Here is a 17210-nt window from a genome sequence, read left to right as displayed (position 1 = left end):
TGGGCCTAGAGTCAGAAAACCTGAGTCCAAATCCATCTTGAGATATTTGCTGTGAGATCCTGGGCAAGTTGCTTAATCTCAATTTCCCCACCTGCAAAAGAGGGATTAACAGCACTTATCTTGCAGGGTTGTTATGTGGATCAAATGACATATTTATGAAGCACTCAGCACAGTAGGTGGCCTTAGCAGGTATTAGAAAAATGCTTATTCAATTTCTCCAGGGAGTCACACACCTCTTCACCCTGACAACCAGTAAAATTATGTTGATGCGGGACCTCCACCTTCTCCTTTAAGAATCAGACAAATGTAATCACATAATAAACAAGAAAGAAACCAGGGAGGTTAATAGAGTCCAAAAAAAGCCCAGTGTGATAAATCTCTGGACAAAGTTGAATAGGAAGGAATATACCTTTTTCTCATCTGTTCATGGCACCTCTATAAAAATTGACCATGTGTTAGGGCATAAAAACTTCACAATCAAATGCAGAAAGGCAAAAATAGGAAATACTTCCTTTTCAGATTATGAATCAATAAATATTATTTTCAATAAAGGACCAGGGAAAGATAGACTAAATACTAACTGGAAATTAAATAACCTAATTCTAAATAATAAGGTCAAACAACAAATCACAGAAACAAAGGAAGCCTGGTGGAGTTAAGAACTGGGATGGTGGGGAGGAGGACCTTATCTGGAGATTTTAAGGTGCCCTCCTCCTTTTCATCGTCACCAAATGTTCGGGGATTTCACTGCCTCTCCCTCCCAAGCAGCAGCACCAACCTCTGAGCTCCGGGAAGTGGAAAGAGCTCTTGGGCTAGGAAATTCCCACCTGCACCTCTGCCCTGCTCGGATTCTCCATCTGACCGTGGGGAAGCCACTTCCTTTCTCTGAGCCTCAGTTGCCCCATGTGGAACCTGCTGATGAGTTTGGGATAAGTAGGGACCCCTCTAGTAGGGAGGGAAGCAATCTTGGATGTCCTGATTGGAAGTATATCCTTAGGAGATATTGTATCCTTATGATATCTTAATAATGGTGATGATGGTGGTGGTGGTGGTGGTGGTAATGATAATCTTCCTGATTCTTTTACAGATGCCAACATGCAGCTCTCTACTCTTAGGTTCTGGGCTCTTCTCCTCCTGACTGACCTGATCCTGCTTTGGCTATTTCAGAGACTGCTGGGAGTCCTATTCCCTCCGGGGCTCCTTGGCCTCTGGCTGGAGGGAGCTTTTCAAACCGAGGCCTGTGGGAGGTGTTAATTTTATTGGGCAGAGCCTTGGGAAGGTGGGCAAATTACTGCCTACCTTGTGCCTGAGTACCCCGTTATTCCTATCTCTGAAGCCCCTGGTTCCAGGGCCCTTGAATGCTCCCCATGTGCTCCTAGCCTCAGCCTCCTGGGCCTGGAGGCTGGTGGCTTATGGAGGAAGGGCTCTGGGCTTGGCTGTATGGAAGGTGCTGAGTCCTTCTGAAGCCCCTCACTCAGCACAGGAGAAGGAGCAAGGCCCAGAGAACAAAGCTATGATGTGGAGGCTGCTGAGACTGTCCTGGCCTGACTTCCCCTTCCTTGTTGCTGCTTTCTTTTTCTTGGCTGCTGCAGTCATAGGTAATTGGACAAGGTGGAAGTGTTGGTATTTGGGGTGGAAGAAGCAGGAGACTAAGTGAACTTGGAAAAGGATCCTTGTGTTGCTCCTTTCCCATCCTGCTCATGCCCCACTCCAGGTGAGATGTTCATCCCCCACTACATTGGGCATATGATTGACATCCTGGGCCAGGACTTTGACCCTGATGCCTTTGCCACTGCCATCTTCTTCATGTGCCTCTTCTCCCTTGGAAGATTAGTGAAGGGGGGTGAGAGGAGGTTGGAAAATCTTATTCATAACCTACCAGTTATTGTCTGTGTGATTTTTGAGGCAATTACTTCACATTTCTAAGCCTTAGTTTCCTAATCAATAAAATGAAAGGGATTGGAACAGTTGAGAACAATTCCAAAATCCTATGATTCTGAGGGAATTTCTTTAACCCAAATCCTTTGGGATACCTATCAATCAGCTGCTCCTAGATGCAGAATCTGCCCTTCTAAATGGTAGGGAAAACATCTCTCCCCAAAGACTTGGATCTAGCAATGCTACTTTTTTAGCTGCAAGGACCCCACCCTCACCCCTTCTTCTGGGAACTCCCATTTTAATGAGGGATACATTTTCCATCTTTCAGAAATTCTTTTCCCATTGATACAAGTGAAGTAACTTATTGTCCTAAAACTATAATTAATGGGGGAGATTGGTCCTATACTTGGCAAATGATTCAACAACATGTGAAGGCATTCATTTAATATTTTGTTCATTCAGAAGTATTTATTTAGCAGCAGACTGTGTGAACATTTCTTTATCCTAGTATTACCCTGCTTCTCTCTCTCAAGATGAGAGGTATTGTATATGATCAGGTCTCAGGGATCTTTTTTGACTTTTGTAGACATAGTTTCATTTCCTTTCAGTGATCTTGTCATATAGATTGTGGTAATCATTGTATATATTGTTCTTTTAGTTCTATTTATTTCATCTTGTATCAGCGTATAAAAAATAATCTTCCCATGTTTCTTAGAATTGACTTTATTTCAGTTATATATGTGTGGTCATGATACCATATTTCCATATAATTATAATTCATATTGCAAAAAAAAAGTCAAAATTAAAAGAAAACTAAAGAAAGTTTTTATTTTTATTTTTTTAATTTTATAATTATAATTTTTTGACAATACATATGCATGGGTAATTTTTTTTTTACAACATTATCCCTTGTATTCACTTTTCCAAATTTTCCCTTCCCTCCCTCTACTCCCTCACTTAGATGACAGGCAATCCCATACATGTTAAATGTATTACAGTATATCCTAGATACAATATCTGTATGTAAAACCAAATTTCTTGTTGCATGGTAAGAATTGGATTCCGAAGATATAAGTAACCTGGGTAGAAAGACAATAGTGCACACATTTTACACTCAATTCCCAGAGTTCCTTCTCTGGATGTAGCTGTTTCTGTCCATCATTGATCAACTGGAACTGAATTAGATCTTCTTTATGTTGAAGATATCCACTTCAATCAGAATATATCTTCATCCAGTATCATTGTTGAAGTGTATAATGATCTTCTAGTTCTGCTCATTTCACTCAGCATCAGTTCGTGTAAGTCTCTCCAAGCCTGCTGGTCATTTAAAGAAAGTTTTTAAAAAGTGGTTCAATCTGTTTTCAGAATTCATCAGTTTTCTCTCTGGAGGTAGACGTCATCTTTCATTTATGAGTCTTTGGAATACAGTGATCTAAGAAAATTCCAAACACTGATCAGAGGTAGCTAAGTCTTTCACAGATGATTTGTCTTTACAATCATGTTGTTACTGTGTACAGTGTACTCCTGGTTCTGGTGTATTCATTTTCCATGGTTCACTCAAGTCTTCTCAGGTTTTTCTGAAACCATTCTGCTCATCATTTCTTATAGCACAATTGTACCACAATCTTATCATGACAATCATATGCTACAATTAGTCCAGGCATTTCCCCAATTGACAGACTTCCCCTTGATTTCCAAAAAAGAGTTTCTCTAAATATTTTTGTACAGATAGGACATACTTCCTTCACCCATCATCTCTCATTTTTATAGGTCATTCACTCTTCATGTGAAATAATTTATACATTTTACCACTCTCTTCTGCATTCAGTGCCATTCTTTTTTGTATCCTTTAATTATTTTTATGTAATTTCCTCAAATTCACCTTTTAGTCTTATTCTTTGTTATGTATATTTCTTTTAGCTATACTGTTACTGGTATAATTTTTAAGAATCACAAGTATCATCCTCCCATGTAGAGATGTAAATACTTCAAGATTCATTTAATCCCTTGTATTTTCCTCTTTCTTTTTCCTTATTTTAGTTTTTCTTGGGTCTTGAAATAGATCATATTTCTTGTTTAATTCTGGTCTTCTTCTTTGAAAGCTTGAAATTCTTCTATTTCATTCAGTAGTCATTTTTCCCTTTTGAGTATTATGCTTAATTTCACCAGGGAAGTGATTCTTGATTATAGTCCTTACTCTTTTGCCTTCTGATATATCACATTTGGTGATTCTCATTCCTTTATTGTTGTACCTGCTAAATCCAGTGTAATCCTGATTGTGGATTCCTTCTACTTGAATAATTTCTTTTGGCCACTTACACTAACTTTTCCTAAAACTTTGTACTTTTGTAATTTGGCTATCATATTCCTTGGAGTTTTTATTTTGGGATCTTTTCCCTGAAGTGACTGGTGGATTTTTCAAAACCTGTTTTGCCCTCTGCTTCTAGAATATCAGGGAAGTTTTCCTTGATAATTTCTTGAAAGATGTTATCTGGGTCCTCCTTTTGATTATGCCTATTAGGTAGAACAATGATTCTGACACTATCTTTCTTTGATCTATTTGCTAGGCCAGGTTTTTTTTCAATGTGGTATTTTACACTTTCTTCTATTTTTTTCATAGTTTTGACTCTGTTTAATTCTTATTGTCTCAGAGAGTTATTAAGTGTAAAGGTCCTTTGAATGGGTGGCCACAGCGCAACAGGAGACTTGAGTGGCCCAGAAGTAATCTCTGTGGATATAGGACTGCCCTGTGGGTGGGATCCTGTCCATATTGAGATAGTTTCATAATGGGTATCAGCTCTCTCGCTGGTTGGCTGTGTGTAACCTCACAGGCCCTTTTTTAAGCCCACTGCAGACATCAGTCACTCTCTTTAACCTGGCTCCCTAGCCTGGGATAGCTGAACCAAGCTAATGGATAGCCTTAAGAGATAAGAAGTTTGATAGTGAACATGTGGATCTTCAGACCAGGTGTTCACTAAGGAATTAACAAGTCAGGGCATTAAGTCAGGGCTTTATGTGAGTAGGTATAATAAAGGCTTTTAAGATTACATATGGCTATTCTTGAGTGTGCTACTGGTTATTAAACTATAAATTCAAGAAATCATGACCAGAGACCTTTGAAGGCCTCAGAGGAGGCGAGCCGGGTAGAGTTGACACTGCAAAGGTCAGTGGTCAAAGGTACTCTGTTGGGCCTAGGACAGACTAGTAGTTGTAACTGCCAGGAGGGGATGTTACAATTAAGTACCATTTGCTCAATTCTAACTTATTTGGAGTTGTTTCCCCTAGTTAGCTTGTACTTCCTTTTATATTTGGTTAATTGTAATTTTTAGGGAGCTGTTTTGTTGGCTAATTCTTTTTCATTTGGCTAATTAATTCTACTTTTAAAATGTTTTGTTTTGTTTTTCTCCAGGCTGACTATTTTTTTCATAACTTTTTCAAATAATTCTCATTTCCCCCCAATTTTTCTTCATCTCTTTTACTTGATTTTGAAAAAATGAAAAATAAAAGTAACAAACATCATATGATTATATTTGTTTAAAAAAAGTGATATTTTTACTGGTTCTATCAGAGGCACAGATAAGGTACACATCATAAAGAAACAATGAACAGTATAGCAGGATATCTGATAAATCTAATGACACCAGCTACTGAAATGAGGATTAAGTTGTCAGCAAACACTGGGAAACCATGTGGCAGAAATCAGTCTAGACCAACTACTCATACTATATAATAAGAGAAGCTCTATTTATTCTGTGGAACAAGTAAAAAGAATGAAAGAATGAAGACATTACCTTTCTGATCTATGAAAATGAAGGAATAGTGAGAATCACAGAAGGTTGAATAGATATTTTTTGTTACATAAATAGTTAAGAAATTTTCGCAGCTAAAAATAAGAAGAAAAGAAGGTAACTGGGGGGAAATAATCAAAATGTTCTGATGAATCTTATTCCCAAGATTCAAATTTATACAGTTAAGAGCCATCTCAAGTGATAAATGGTCAAAGGATATGAATATTTTTTCTCAATAGTCGTGTGAAAAACACTCCTAATTATTATTCATTAAAAAAAATTAAAACAACTCCATGTTTCCACTGCCCACCTATACACCTGGCAAAGTTGACAGAAAAGGAAAAGGAGAAATGCTGGAAGGTTTGAAAATAGGCACAGGAATGCGCTGCAGACGGAGCTGGGTGTTATAGAACCACTCTAGGACATCATTTGGAAATATGATTGAGGAAAAAAAAAATTAATAGACTGTGCATACCCGTTGAACCAGCATCACCCCTCCTTGACTTATACTTTAAAGAGTTCAAAGAAAGAGGAAAATATCCTTTCTGGACAAATCCTCTTTTTAAATAGCACCAAGAACTTGAAATAGAAGCGATGCCCATCAGCTGGGGAACAGTTGAAGGCTGACGCTATGTTAATGTAACAGAATACTCTTATTATAATTACAGTGTATTAAAATGTACATATGTGACTGTGACTGCAACATAATTACAATGTATCAAAGTGCGCTCCTGACAGATAAGAAAACTTAGGAGAGGAGCCGATTCATCAGTCCCACAGGGAGGGGGCAGAAAGGAAGCAGACCCCGGGTTCCTGAATCTCCCAGCTTTCCTTGCCGTCTCTCTCGCAGTTATTGCTCCTCCGTCCTTTTTAAGCAGCAGAGAGAGGAGGCGGGGCTGAGGATCAGAGGCGAGAAAGGCGGGGCGTTTCTGAGGTAACCGAACTTTTGTTTGATTGCGAGTTTAGTCTCCCGCATGGGCCTCAGCCAATGAGACTTCGAGACGCTGAAACTTCACTGGTTGCTAACCAGTCTGTGAGGGAAGATTCCTATTCTAGGAAAAAGAAACTCAGGCTTTCCCTTAAACCCGGGGACTCCCCAAGTTCGTGCCCAGTCCAGCCTGACCTGAGATCCCGCGGTGCTGGAATTTTCTTATCCCTGAGCTGGCGGAGGCAGGGATGGGAGTGTAGAGATGGGGGGAGGGGTTGCATCCTTGGGGCAGTCTGATCACTTAGGAAATTCCTCTTTTGGGAAGAATACTTTTTTTAAATGAACAAATAAAACACAGAATTACAAAGGGATCTTATTTATAGCTAAAGATCTGCTTTCCCACCCCAAGTTCGAGTCCATGATATCTATCCATGCACCTCTGGGCAGAGGAAGCGGGTCTTGGATTTCAGATTAAGAACCCTTGCTGAAATGATAGAAATTGCGATTCCTATTCCTCTTTCAGGAGCTCGCGGGCGTCAATCCATCTTGCTGCAAGTGTGACTACAAAGGAGGAGGCTCGAGAAAAGGTTCCTACCCACTCCGACCAGGGGGAGGGGCTTCGGACCAGACAAGATTACTGATGTAAACACTTGCCTGAGGATATTTGCGTGCGCGAGCCCGCCTTTTGGGGGGAAGGGGGGGAGGCGTATGAAGCTCTTCCTTAGAAAAAGATCTAGCGTCCCAAGGTTTCATTCCTCCACTTCTCCTGGATTCTCGGGCTAAATGTCTTCCAGGACAAAACTCACAAATCAGCAATTTGTCAAAGACAGCCGAGGGACAATCAGTGGATAATATTTGTTTCCCGCGAGGTTTCCTTCACCTTTCTAGAAAGAGCCTCCTTCCCCTGCCGTTTTCCTCTCTTTCCTGCCTTTCTATTTCTCTACACATCACCACAGTCTGTTAGATCCTGTTTTACAAATGAGGCAGCTGGAGGACGGAAGTCACCTTCCCGAGGTCACGCTGCAGTGAGCTCGGGTCTCTCGCTTCCACGTGCACCACGTTTTTCTCTCTGCCCTCCCTCTTAGCTGCCTTTTGCTGGTTAGATAAAGGAGGGTGGGAAGGGAGGAGAGGGAGATGAATTTCGCCTTCCTATTAAGAACTTTGCCAAACTTCCGCTCCCGAGAGGAAGCAAAGAGGGCAGAGCTGGTTGGGAAAGCTTACAGACAATAAGGCCAAGTTTAAAGTCTAAGTGAGCAGAAATTGCGTGCATTTGATGCCCTCTTCTGGTCAAAGAAAATCATCTATTGGGACCTCTTCCGCTGTTCAGACACATAACTGGACCTCTGCTTCTGGAGACAGAAGGGAAAGTACCCGGAGTGGGACCAAACGCTTTGTTCCTTCTTATCCTTTGTGCATTCATTTTGTTTAGGCAGAAGTTTCACGTCTCCCCTTTCCCCGATCCGCACTGACAGAATGGGAGGAAATTAGAGAACTCTGACACTTTCCCAATCACTGATCCACCCCAAAGCTGCTCCGAAGATCAGAGAATCTTGTTTCACAGAACTTTGAAGACATTCATTTTAATCTTTCCCCGTGTAAGAATTCCTTCTACAACCTCCCTGACATAGAAGTCATCTAGCCTCTTTCTGAACATTTCCAGAGCCTGGGAACACATTTCTCTGGGGAGCAGCCAGTTCCATCCCTTAGTAACTTTAACTGTTATAAAGTTAGTAAAAGTGACTAAGTTTACTCCCCTTTCCTTGTGTTAATTATTCGTGTCTGAAGAGAGCTTTTATGTAACCCCTGATCCTTTCAAGATTAAACAAGCCCACTTTGTACCTTCATGTGACATGATTCCCAGAGTCATTTTCTCATTTTACTCATCATCCTCCAAGTTCTCTTTAGTATGGCAGTGTCCCTCCTAAAACATGAAACTTTGAATGTAATGCTGCACATGACTCCCCAGCTCAGAACACTTCCCTTGATCTATATTTTATGCTTCAATTAGTCTTTGCCTGTTTGCTTCCTTCAAGTCCCAACTAAACTCTAATTCCCTATTCAACTCTCACCTGTGGCTCCAAGAAGCAGGTGCAGTGATCACATTCCAGGGAAAACTGCTAAACCAGGCCTCAAACCTGTCTGTGAATTCACCATGTCTGTCCCAAGCATGTGAAGACTTCCCCAGAGGAATGCGCAGATGAGAACAATTTGTTCCAATGGTCATGAAGGTGGCTGAAGCAGGGCCTGTGGAGTGCTTAAAGCTTGGCCAATCTAAGAAGCCATTGTCATGCAATGAATCCTGGTCTATCGCTAGTTTTCTTGACTTTTGTCTTGAAGCTGGACTCTGATGACTCTGGAAGAAAAAGTGACTTTGTGAACCTCTGCATTACTTAAATCCAACTTACCAAACAGTCAAGACATTTCCTAAGACATCATTGGTCCTTTTTGAACCAAAGGACCAACAATAAGTAAATGATTAAATTCTTCTCTTCCCCAAAGTCAGTTAACTTTATAAGGCTGAATTTTTAAAAATCCAATTAAATGTAGGACTATATTGCTGTTATTGTTACTGTTTTTGATGGGGGGAACCCTGAAACTTTCCTCTGATCTTGGGGGGAAAGCCATGGGGGAACTCTAGAGAATCTCCTCTGGGAGAATCAAGATAAAGTTTCATTTTGTTATCTTGGTGGCACTAACTGCACCCTCTATTGAGTGGAGTCCAGGATCATTCCTACTTAGCTCAAATTTAAGTGATTCCATTCAACTGGAAATCTAGGCCTGGAGACAGTGACAACATTGAAGGAATTTCATTCAATTGATCTCTTATTTAAAAAAAGAAAAAAAGAAAAAAGGGGCAGCTAGGTGGCGCAGTGGATAGAGCACCAGCCTTGAAGTCAGGAGGACTGGAGTTCAAATCTGATCTCAGACACTTAACACTTCCTGGCTGTGTGACCCTGGGCAAGTGAGTCACTTAACCCCAGCCTGGGGAGTAGGGGGGGAAAGGAGCAATTTTAAACTCATCATTTTGCAGGACCCTGAAGTAGGGATATGCTTTGCCAAGGGACCTCTCTCCTCTTGGCACAGCTGCCTACCAGGACCCCTGCCTGATTTTCTCAGTGTTAACACCTCTGTTTATCCCTCTGCCAGGATTTCTCTACTAGGACCTTTATCTCTCTGCCATGGCTAACTTCTGCAGTGCCAATAAACTTCCTTTTTGCCTGTCTAATATTTTGGGTTCAAGGATTCTTTCAAGTAAAACCTGCACCAACCAGAAGGGGATTCTCACACCTCAATTCTCTGCACTGCCATTGACCGAATCATTTTCATTAGTATAAACCTGTGACTTCATTGGTATAGATTATATTATTATAGATGAAAAATCCATTGGTGAGATTACAAGGGCTTCACAGAATAATCAAATAATACCACAAGCTATTAGTTCTTTATTTGTCATATTTAAGGGAAGACTTTAAAGGGAAAGCAACATGACTAGATTAGAAGCATCTAAAGGAATGACAAAAGTAAAGGGCCTCAGGACATCGCAATGAGCCCTTAACCCAGGGACCAGAAGTAGTATCCCCAAACTAAGGATAGTTCCCTTAACCTCATCACACTAGGTCAGAAATGATCCTGCAAAGTTAAGCTGTAAAGGGGCAGGGAAGGGATAAAATCAAGTTTGTTGCCAGTGTGAAAACAAGATTTACCAGAGTAATAACCATGTATGTTAGGTCAGCCAAAGGGACTTTAAGCATATGAGCTGCCATGTTAGCAGTGCAGACCCATAAAGTTAACCTCAGCACTTGGAGTAACAATCGTTTTCTAGAGAACTCTATTTGTGAGTGTGAGTGCAAATTTTAGGAATGATCCAGAGAGGATAGTATACATAAATGGATTCCTAAGACTTGATTGGTGGGGATGAGGGAGTGGTGGTGATGGTGGAAGGGGACCCAAGTCATGAGCCATTGAAATGGCTTCCTGGTTACCTAAGGTCATAAAAGAGACAAGCCCACAAGGAGCCACTGAGCTTAAACTTGTTGTATGTTCTACTTCTAGGCAAGAGATCACACTATATTGAAGAGATGTGTTGCTATAAGGAAACAGGGGCAGGGGTTGCAGTGGATGATAATGATCTAGTAAGAATAGCAGTTAGAAAATTTCTCACCATAAATCTGATGCATATTTTCCCACAAATACTCAAATTATCAGAATTTAAGTATGCATTTAAGAATTTAAGTGACATAAGGGCCATGGAAATTCTTCCACAGAGACTTAGACCAGTGACCAGTGATAAAGAACTTTTCATTTTTCTTCCATTTTCCTACAGTGTACCACAGGAAGCAGGATGACTAGGTGAAGGTGGAGAGTTCAAGATGTCAGTAACCTATTCCATGAGTACCTGAACAGCCAAGGGTGATTCTAGAGACTGCAGGACTGACTCTGCTGGGAAGATTCAGGGAGCAGAGCAATCTGAGGCCCAGAAACTGGAGAACAGGATTCTTCAGAAAAAAGACTGCAGTCTGAACGGGAGACTAACTACAATTCCACTGATTTTCTAAGTCAGTGGCATTTTCTGTGCCCAGTCTTGGAAAACAAATAAATGCTCCTAAAAGGACTCTATTTTGTATGTGTGGAAATGTGATTATTAGGAGGATAGTGGGATTGGCATAGAATGGCAGCAGTACTGGGGGAGATATTAGGATTCAATCCATGCCAGAGTTAACTTTATACTCTACATAAAATTTGACATTTATTTACTAGTTTCCTAGTTGGAGTTTGAGACTAGAAAGAAGGGAAACCTTATCAAATGTGCCCAAGTTCTTTGTTTCTAATAAAAATATTTCTAGGAATTCACCCCTTCATATTTCAGGCAGTTCACAATTTACCTTATGCTGAAAAAGTATTCTTCTCTTCATCCCTCCTTATAACAATAATTTTGTTATCGTGCCTGACACGTTGTAATGTGCAGACCAGCTCACTGTAGGATCTCGGGACCAGCCTGAGTCCTAGATCTCCGGAGAGGAATGAAGAAGCTGAACCCACGTGGAGTCCATTCATTTCAAGTTCTCTCAGCCTTAAATAGCCAAGTACACTTGCACCACTATAGCAGGCTGCCCTGTAGGATACAGGGCCGGCCAGGCCACATAAGTAACTTGCTATTGTGTGTAGATGTCTCCTTGCAATACTTAAGAGTCTCTGCTTTAAGTAGAGCACAGGTTGTCCCGCCCTCCGAATTCTCAAGGCTGAGAGACACCCCCAAAAGGGATGGGACCCAAACCAGATAACTGTCAGCAGGTTCCCTGGCTGAGCTGGAGGGTCTTATATCTTACCCAGAGTTCCCCCATGATCTGTGGCCCTCTACCCTTTGTGACCCCATTTGGTTATTTATTTTTTAATACAAATGAGAGGGGTTTACAGCTTCCTTCTCCAGCTCATTTTACACGTGAGCAAAATGAAGCAAACAGGGTTAAACAACTTGCTCAAAGTCACACAGCCAGTAACTGTCTGAGGCCTGGATTAGAATTCAGGTCTTCCTAACTCCAGGCCTGGTTCTCTATCCGCTGAGGGACACTTGTCCTTTCGATGGTGAGACAAAGCCTTCTGTCCCGTATCCAAATCCCATTTCCTGGACTTTGTCTTCTTTACTTCTGGATCTCTTGCTCCCTTATGTACAAGGTCTGGAAGGTGACAAGAATCACAAGTTACAAGAGTCACAGCTGGAAAGGACGACATTAAAATGACAACACGCGTCTCCACAGATCAGCCCTCAGATTCCTTCACCGATCAGATCCTTCGGTTTTGTTTTTTTTTGTTTTTTTGTTTTTTTTTTGTTGTGGGGGGGGGGGGGGGGGAACCTTCCTAACTCCCCGGGGAAGGGCAGGGACTGAGGAGGGCCGGAGGCTGGAAGGCCAGGGGGAGGGGCTGCGGCTGGGACCTGATTTTTCTCTGTTCAGGCCGAGAGCACCAGGGCTGTGGGTCCCTGAGGGAGGACGGGAGGCTGGGGAGAGCTCCGGGAATAACGCAGAAAGAGCCGAGGGCTGTAACGCTGGGGGTTTTCTCAGGGTCAGTTTCAGTTTTGGTCTCTAACCTGGGCAGGTTTATTCTGCCCATTGCCCGATGACGTTTTCTGGCTCCCGTTTCCTATTGGCTGGCAGAACTCAGCGAAGCCAATCAAAAATTAAGGATTTCTCCCTATATAATCCGAAGGTAACCTGCTGTCAGGGATCTTGCCGGCTGCCTGTCCATCATGGGCTCTCAGGCGCGCGCTCTCTTTCTGCTGGGGGCCCTGGCCCTGACGGAGACCCGGGCGGGTAAGTGGAGAACAGCACTCCCCGGCCGCCGGGAGACCGGACACAGTGTCCCTGGGAGACTGGGGGCGGGATGGGGGTCTGCCACGGAAAGTTCCTCCAAGTCCCGCCCGAGTGGGTTTCCCAGGAGAAAGCTGCAGTCTGGGCGGTGCTGGAAGGAAGAAACAGAGAACGAGAGAGTGTGGCCGGGGGCGGTGACCGCCGTCCCTTAGCTGGGGTTCGGCAGGCAGAGGGCGGCCTGGGTCCGGGGTCTCAGGGGGTGGGGGTTGTTATTGGTAGGTGGGTGTGAAGACGTGGGCGCTGAGAAAGAGGTGCAGGAGAAAGAAAGGGTCTGATATCCCGGGGCGTTAAAGGAGGAGAAAGATGTCTGGGAGCCTCGGGATCTAAGGGGGAGGACGGAGATTCTGGAGTTTTAAAAGACCTTCACAAAGGATCTTGGGGCGGGGATGAGGAGGGCTAAGTCCAAGACACAAGGTCGCAGGACCGAGGGTCAAGAGTATGGAGACCTGGGACTCGGACCAGAGGACAGAGCTTCGGAGGGCAGGGGATAGAGTCCAGCCCAAGGGGCACTAGGACCTGCTTGTTATCAGTAAAGGCGTTTTGCTGACTTCAGAGCGCTAGTCCAGAGAATTATTCCAGCCTGGGCAGTGCCCAGCAGTGTCTGGGGCAGAGGGGCTGGAATTTCGGGGTGAGCGGCATCTCCAGATTTGTTGTTCACAGTCCGGGCTCACACCTGGGCGGGACGAGGTCAGGGGTCACACCCGGGCTAGACCGCCCTGAGCCCGGCCCGCGTCCCCACGTCTCAGGCTCTCACTCCATGAGGTATTTCGACACCGCCGTGTCCCGGCCCGGGCTCGGGGAGCCGCGGTTCCTCTCCGTGGGCTACGTGGACGATCAGCAGTTCGTGCGCTTCGACAGCGACAGCGCGAGTCAGAGGGAGGAGCCGCGGGCGGCGTGGATAGAGAAGGTGCAGAATGTGGACCAGGACTACTGGGAGCGGGAGACGCAGAACATGAAGAAGGCAACGCAGAATTTCCGAGTGAGCCTGCAGAACCTGCGTGGCTACTACAACCAGAGCGAGGGCGGTGAGTGACCCCGGCCCGCGTCACTCATCACGTCCAGGGACCCGTGGGGAGGAGAGGCGGGATCGGGACCAGTCCCACTGTCACATTAGGGGCCTGATGAAGGCAGCAGAATTCTAGTGTCCTTCAGAGTTGTGGAAGGGTCGCAGGTCAGCCCTGGTGGGTAGAGTCTGACAATACTGATCATGTGGTTGGGGGCGGGGCAGGGGTCCACACTATCCAGCACGTGATCGGCTGCGAGGTCTCCCCTGACCGCTCCTTCAAGCGCGGGTTTCTTCAGTACGCCTACGACGGGCAGGACTACATCGCCCTGGACACAGAGACCCTCACATGGACGGCTGTGGCGGACGAGGCGGTGAACACGAAGCAAAAGTTGGAGGCAAAGAGGAGCTTTGCAGAGAGAATGAAAGCCTACCTGGAGGAAGAGTGCGTGCTGTGGCTGAAGGAGTACCTGGAGATGGGGAAGGAGACTCTGCAGAGAACAGGTATCCACTGGTCAATCTGATTGTGCTCAGCACCCAAGGCCCTGGCCTTCCCTTTCCACCTTTGCAACCTCAGCCCTGTGCTCCCCACCTCAGGGACTCAAAGGACCTCAGGGCCCGGATTGTGCAGTGAATCACTTTTTCCTCATCTGACCTTATGACCCTGCAGGACAAGGAGTAAAGGGCAAGCCTGGAAATGCCTCTGACCTTTGCCCCCAGATCCCCCTTCTGCCCGAGTGACCCGTCACAGCGCCTCCAATGGGGAGGTGACCCTGCAGTGCCGGGCCCAGGACTTTTACCCCTCGGAGATCTCTCTGACCTGGCTGAGGGAGGGGGAGGAACAGCACCAGGACACAGAGTTCATTGAGACCAGGCCTGCTGGAGATGGCACCTTCCAGAAGTGGGCGGCTGTGGGGGTGACCTCGGGCCAGGAAGGGAAATATACCTGCCGAGTTCAGCACGAGAGCCTGCCTGAGCCCCTCACCCTGAAATGGGGTAAGGATCGTGAGGGGGGCTGGGGGATGGCCGTTCCCACCTCCCAGAGGGAGCAGAGGGAGGGGGAGCTGCAGGGGGAGTGAGGGAAGGGTCAGTGAATCTGAGGTCAGAGAGGATCCCAGCCTTCCAGCTCCCTTTTGCATTTCAGAGCCAGAGTCCTCCTCCCCCTGGATCATTGTGGGGGTCCTTGCTGCTGCCCTCCTCCTCCTCACTGCTGTCATTGCTGGAGTTGTGGTCTGGAGGAAGAAGGCTTCAGGTGGGCAGGACTGGAAGGGGTCATTAGGCACAGGCACCGTGGAGATCCAGGCTTCCCCTGAGCTTGTCCGTCTCTCCCCAAGTTCTCTCTTTCCCAGCTAAGAGACTGTCAGCCAGGCCTCAGGTTCTAGATGAATAAACCTGTAAGTGGAAGACACTTTCTGGAGTGTACCTTGTAGTGGTACAACAGGCTGTCTGAGGGGAACCTGCTTCAGACTCATAGAAATGGACACAGGGGTTTCTGCTAAACAGACTGGGAGTTCTGTCACTGGGCCAGACCAGGATAGAACCTGTGATGCAGGACTGGGGTTGGAAAGTGCCCTTCCCTGGTGCCTCTTTTCCCCTTTCCTCTGGAATCTAGCTATTGAACTGGAGGGGGGAGGGATAGAGTCATTGTCATTTATTGTGTCTGCAACACAGCTCAGTGAACTTCTGGGGTCTTAGTGTGGTCTCCTCTCCTGGACTATGGAATTTGTTTTTCTTTCCCAGGTGGAAAAGGAGGGGATTATGTTCAGGCTGCAGGTAAGTGAAAGGCTGATGTGGAAGGGAGGAAGGAGGAACCAGCCCATGGTATCTTTGGGACTTGGGAAATGAGAAGTCAGAGAAGAGACTTACTGAAAGTCCCCACCTTGGGTCCCTTTGCCTTCCCATCCCCTGGTTCTGGAATGTGTGTCCCGGACTGGTTGTTTCCCTCTTTTGTCTCCAGGCAATGATAGTGCACAGGGGTCAGATGTCTCTCTGTCAGCCAAAGGTGAGACTCTGGGGCTGGTGTGAAGGGGACAAATGAAGGGGACAAATGGGTGGTGAGAGGGAAGAGAGGCTTGAGGTGAATTTGAGGATGCTCCTTAATCTGCCTTTCTTTCTTCAGCTTGAGAGAATTGCCATCTGTGGACTCAAGAAAGAAAAAAGGATAATTCTCATCCTAATTCTTGTCCTCTTCCTGTTACCCCTACTGAGAGGATGACTGAATAAAGACAATGTTTGCACCTCCAGGTCTGTCTGTCTCTGTGTGATCCGGATTGGAACCTGAAGACTGATAAGTTGGCCCTAGTCATGCTGCCAACAGGTGGTCAGATGGAGTAGCCTTAAGGGATGTAACAAGTGGTGCCCAAACAGGGACTTCATGGCTAGGACCTCATTGTGTAGCAGCCCTACCTACAGGGTAGGAAAGGAGACGGAACTCTGCTCTAGTGAGTGGAATGTTCAGTATGGGACTAACTTTACTGAGGGTCTCACACTAAGAGGTGCTAGGAAATGAAATTTATAGAAGAGTAATGCAAGCAGGATTGGAAATTAATTTTAAAAAGTAGGAGGTAGTAGGTAGTCAGATGGCTTCCTATGATAAGGAAACACCAGCAGCCATCCCAGAACACCATCATCTCATTTATCAAGTGATCAGAAACACTTTCAAGAGGTGCAAGTCTCAATCCATTAAAAGTAGATAGTGAAGTGCAAAGAGAGAGTCATAAAACAAAGGAGGTCGTAAACCAGCACTGACTGGGACCAGCGGTGCCCATAAAATGGAATCAGTGGAAATTAGCTGTGGGAAAGAATTATGAAGTAAACAAGAAGACAAAGGAGGTGGTTGTGTTGGGAAAGGAAGAGGTAGTGAGGAAGAAGGAAGTGAATATGATGGAACAGGAGGAGGCAGGGATAAGATGAGGAATGAGGAAGTGAACAGAGGGACATATGACCTTCAGAAAAAAAGATGTTGAGAAGACAAACGAGGACAAAGCAAAAACAGAGGGAAGGTTGTCTCCATCTCTGAGGTATGACCTTCTCTCCCATCCTCTGCCCACCCTGAGGAAATATGTCTCCAGTCCACTCCCTTTGTACCCCTTGTGGAGGCTTTGGAGATTCCCAGACGAGTTTAGGACAAATGATACAGAAAGCTGGAAGGTAGGAAAGAAATGAGGATCAAAGGCAATATGATGCAGCAGTATGTGCAGTTGTGTCCCAATGTGGCCAAGGAGCATTCAGGCTCCTGGAAAGCAGAG

At 45.0% G+C, this 17210-nt stretch overlaps 1 protein-coding gene and 1 pseudogene across 7 annotated transcripts in view; both read left to right on the top strand.

Moving 5' to 3' along the window:
* Nucleotides 1-1095: 1095 nt before the first annotated feature.
* Nucleotides 1096-17210, top strand: part of LOC141540739 (antigen peptide transporter 2-like) — a 113259-nt pseudogene continuing 97144 nt past the window's right edge.
* Nucleotides 12793-17210, top strand: part of LOC141566482 (BOLA class I histocompatibility antigen, alpha chain BL3-6-like) — a 74391-nt gene continuing 69973 nt past the window's right edge. For 2 of the 7 annotated variants that reach the window (XM_074311069.1, XM_074311067.1), the window contains exons 1-6: nucleotides 12793-12902; nucleotides 13706-13984; nucleotides 14188-14466; nucleotides 14683-14958; nucleotides 15107-15214; nucleotides 15703-15735. In XM_074311069.1, coding sequence (XP_074167170.1) covers nucleotides 12839-12902; nucleotides 13706-13984; nucleotides 14188-14466; nucleotides 14683-14958; nucleotides 15107-15214; nucleotides 15703-15735 — 1039 coding nt within the window. In that variant the 5' untranslated portion in view covers nucleotides 12793-12838. Of the gene's footprint in view, nucleotides 12903-13705; nucleotides 13985-14187; nucleotides 14467-14682; nucleotides 14959-15106; nucleotides 15357-15702; nucleotides 15736-15919; nucleotides 15965-16081; nucleotides 16206-17210 lie in introns of those variants that run through there. The other 5 variants (XR_012489325.1, XM_074311068.1, XM_074311071.1 and 2 more) reach the window with 5 other exon arrangements.

Source organism: Sminthopsis crassicaudata, chromosome 4 (assembly GCF_048593235.1).
Source record: "Sminthopsis crassicaudata isolate SCR6 chromosome 4, ASM4859323v1, whole genome shotgun sequence".
Taxonomy (NCBI): domain Eukaryota; kingdom Metazoa; phylum Chordata; class Mammalia; order Dasyuromorphia; family Dasyuridae; genus Sminthopsis; species Sminthopsis crassicaudata.
The sequence above is the reverse complement of the archived record's forward strand: the minus strand, read 5'-3'. Positions and strand labels throughout refer to the sequence as shown.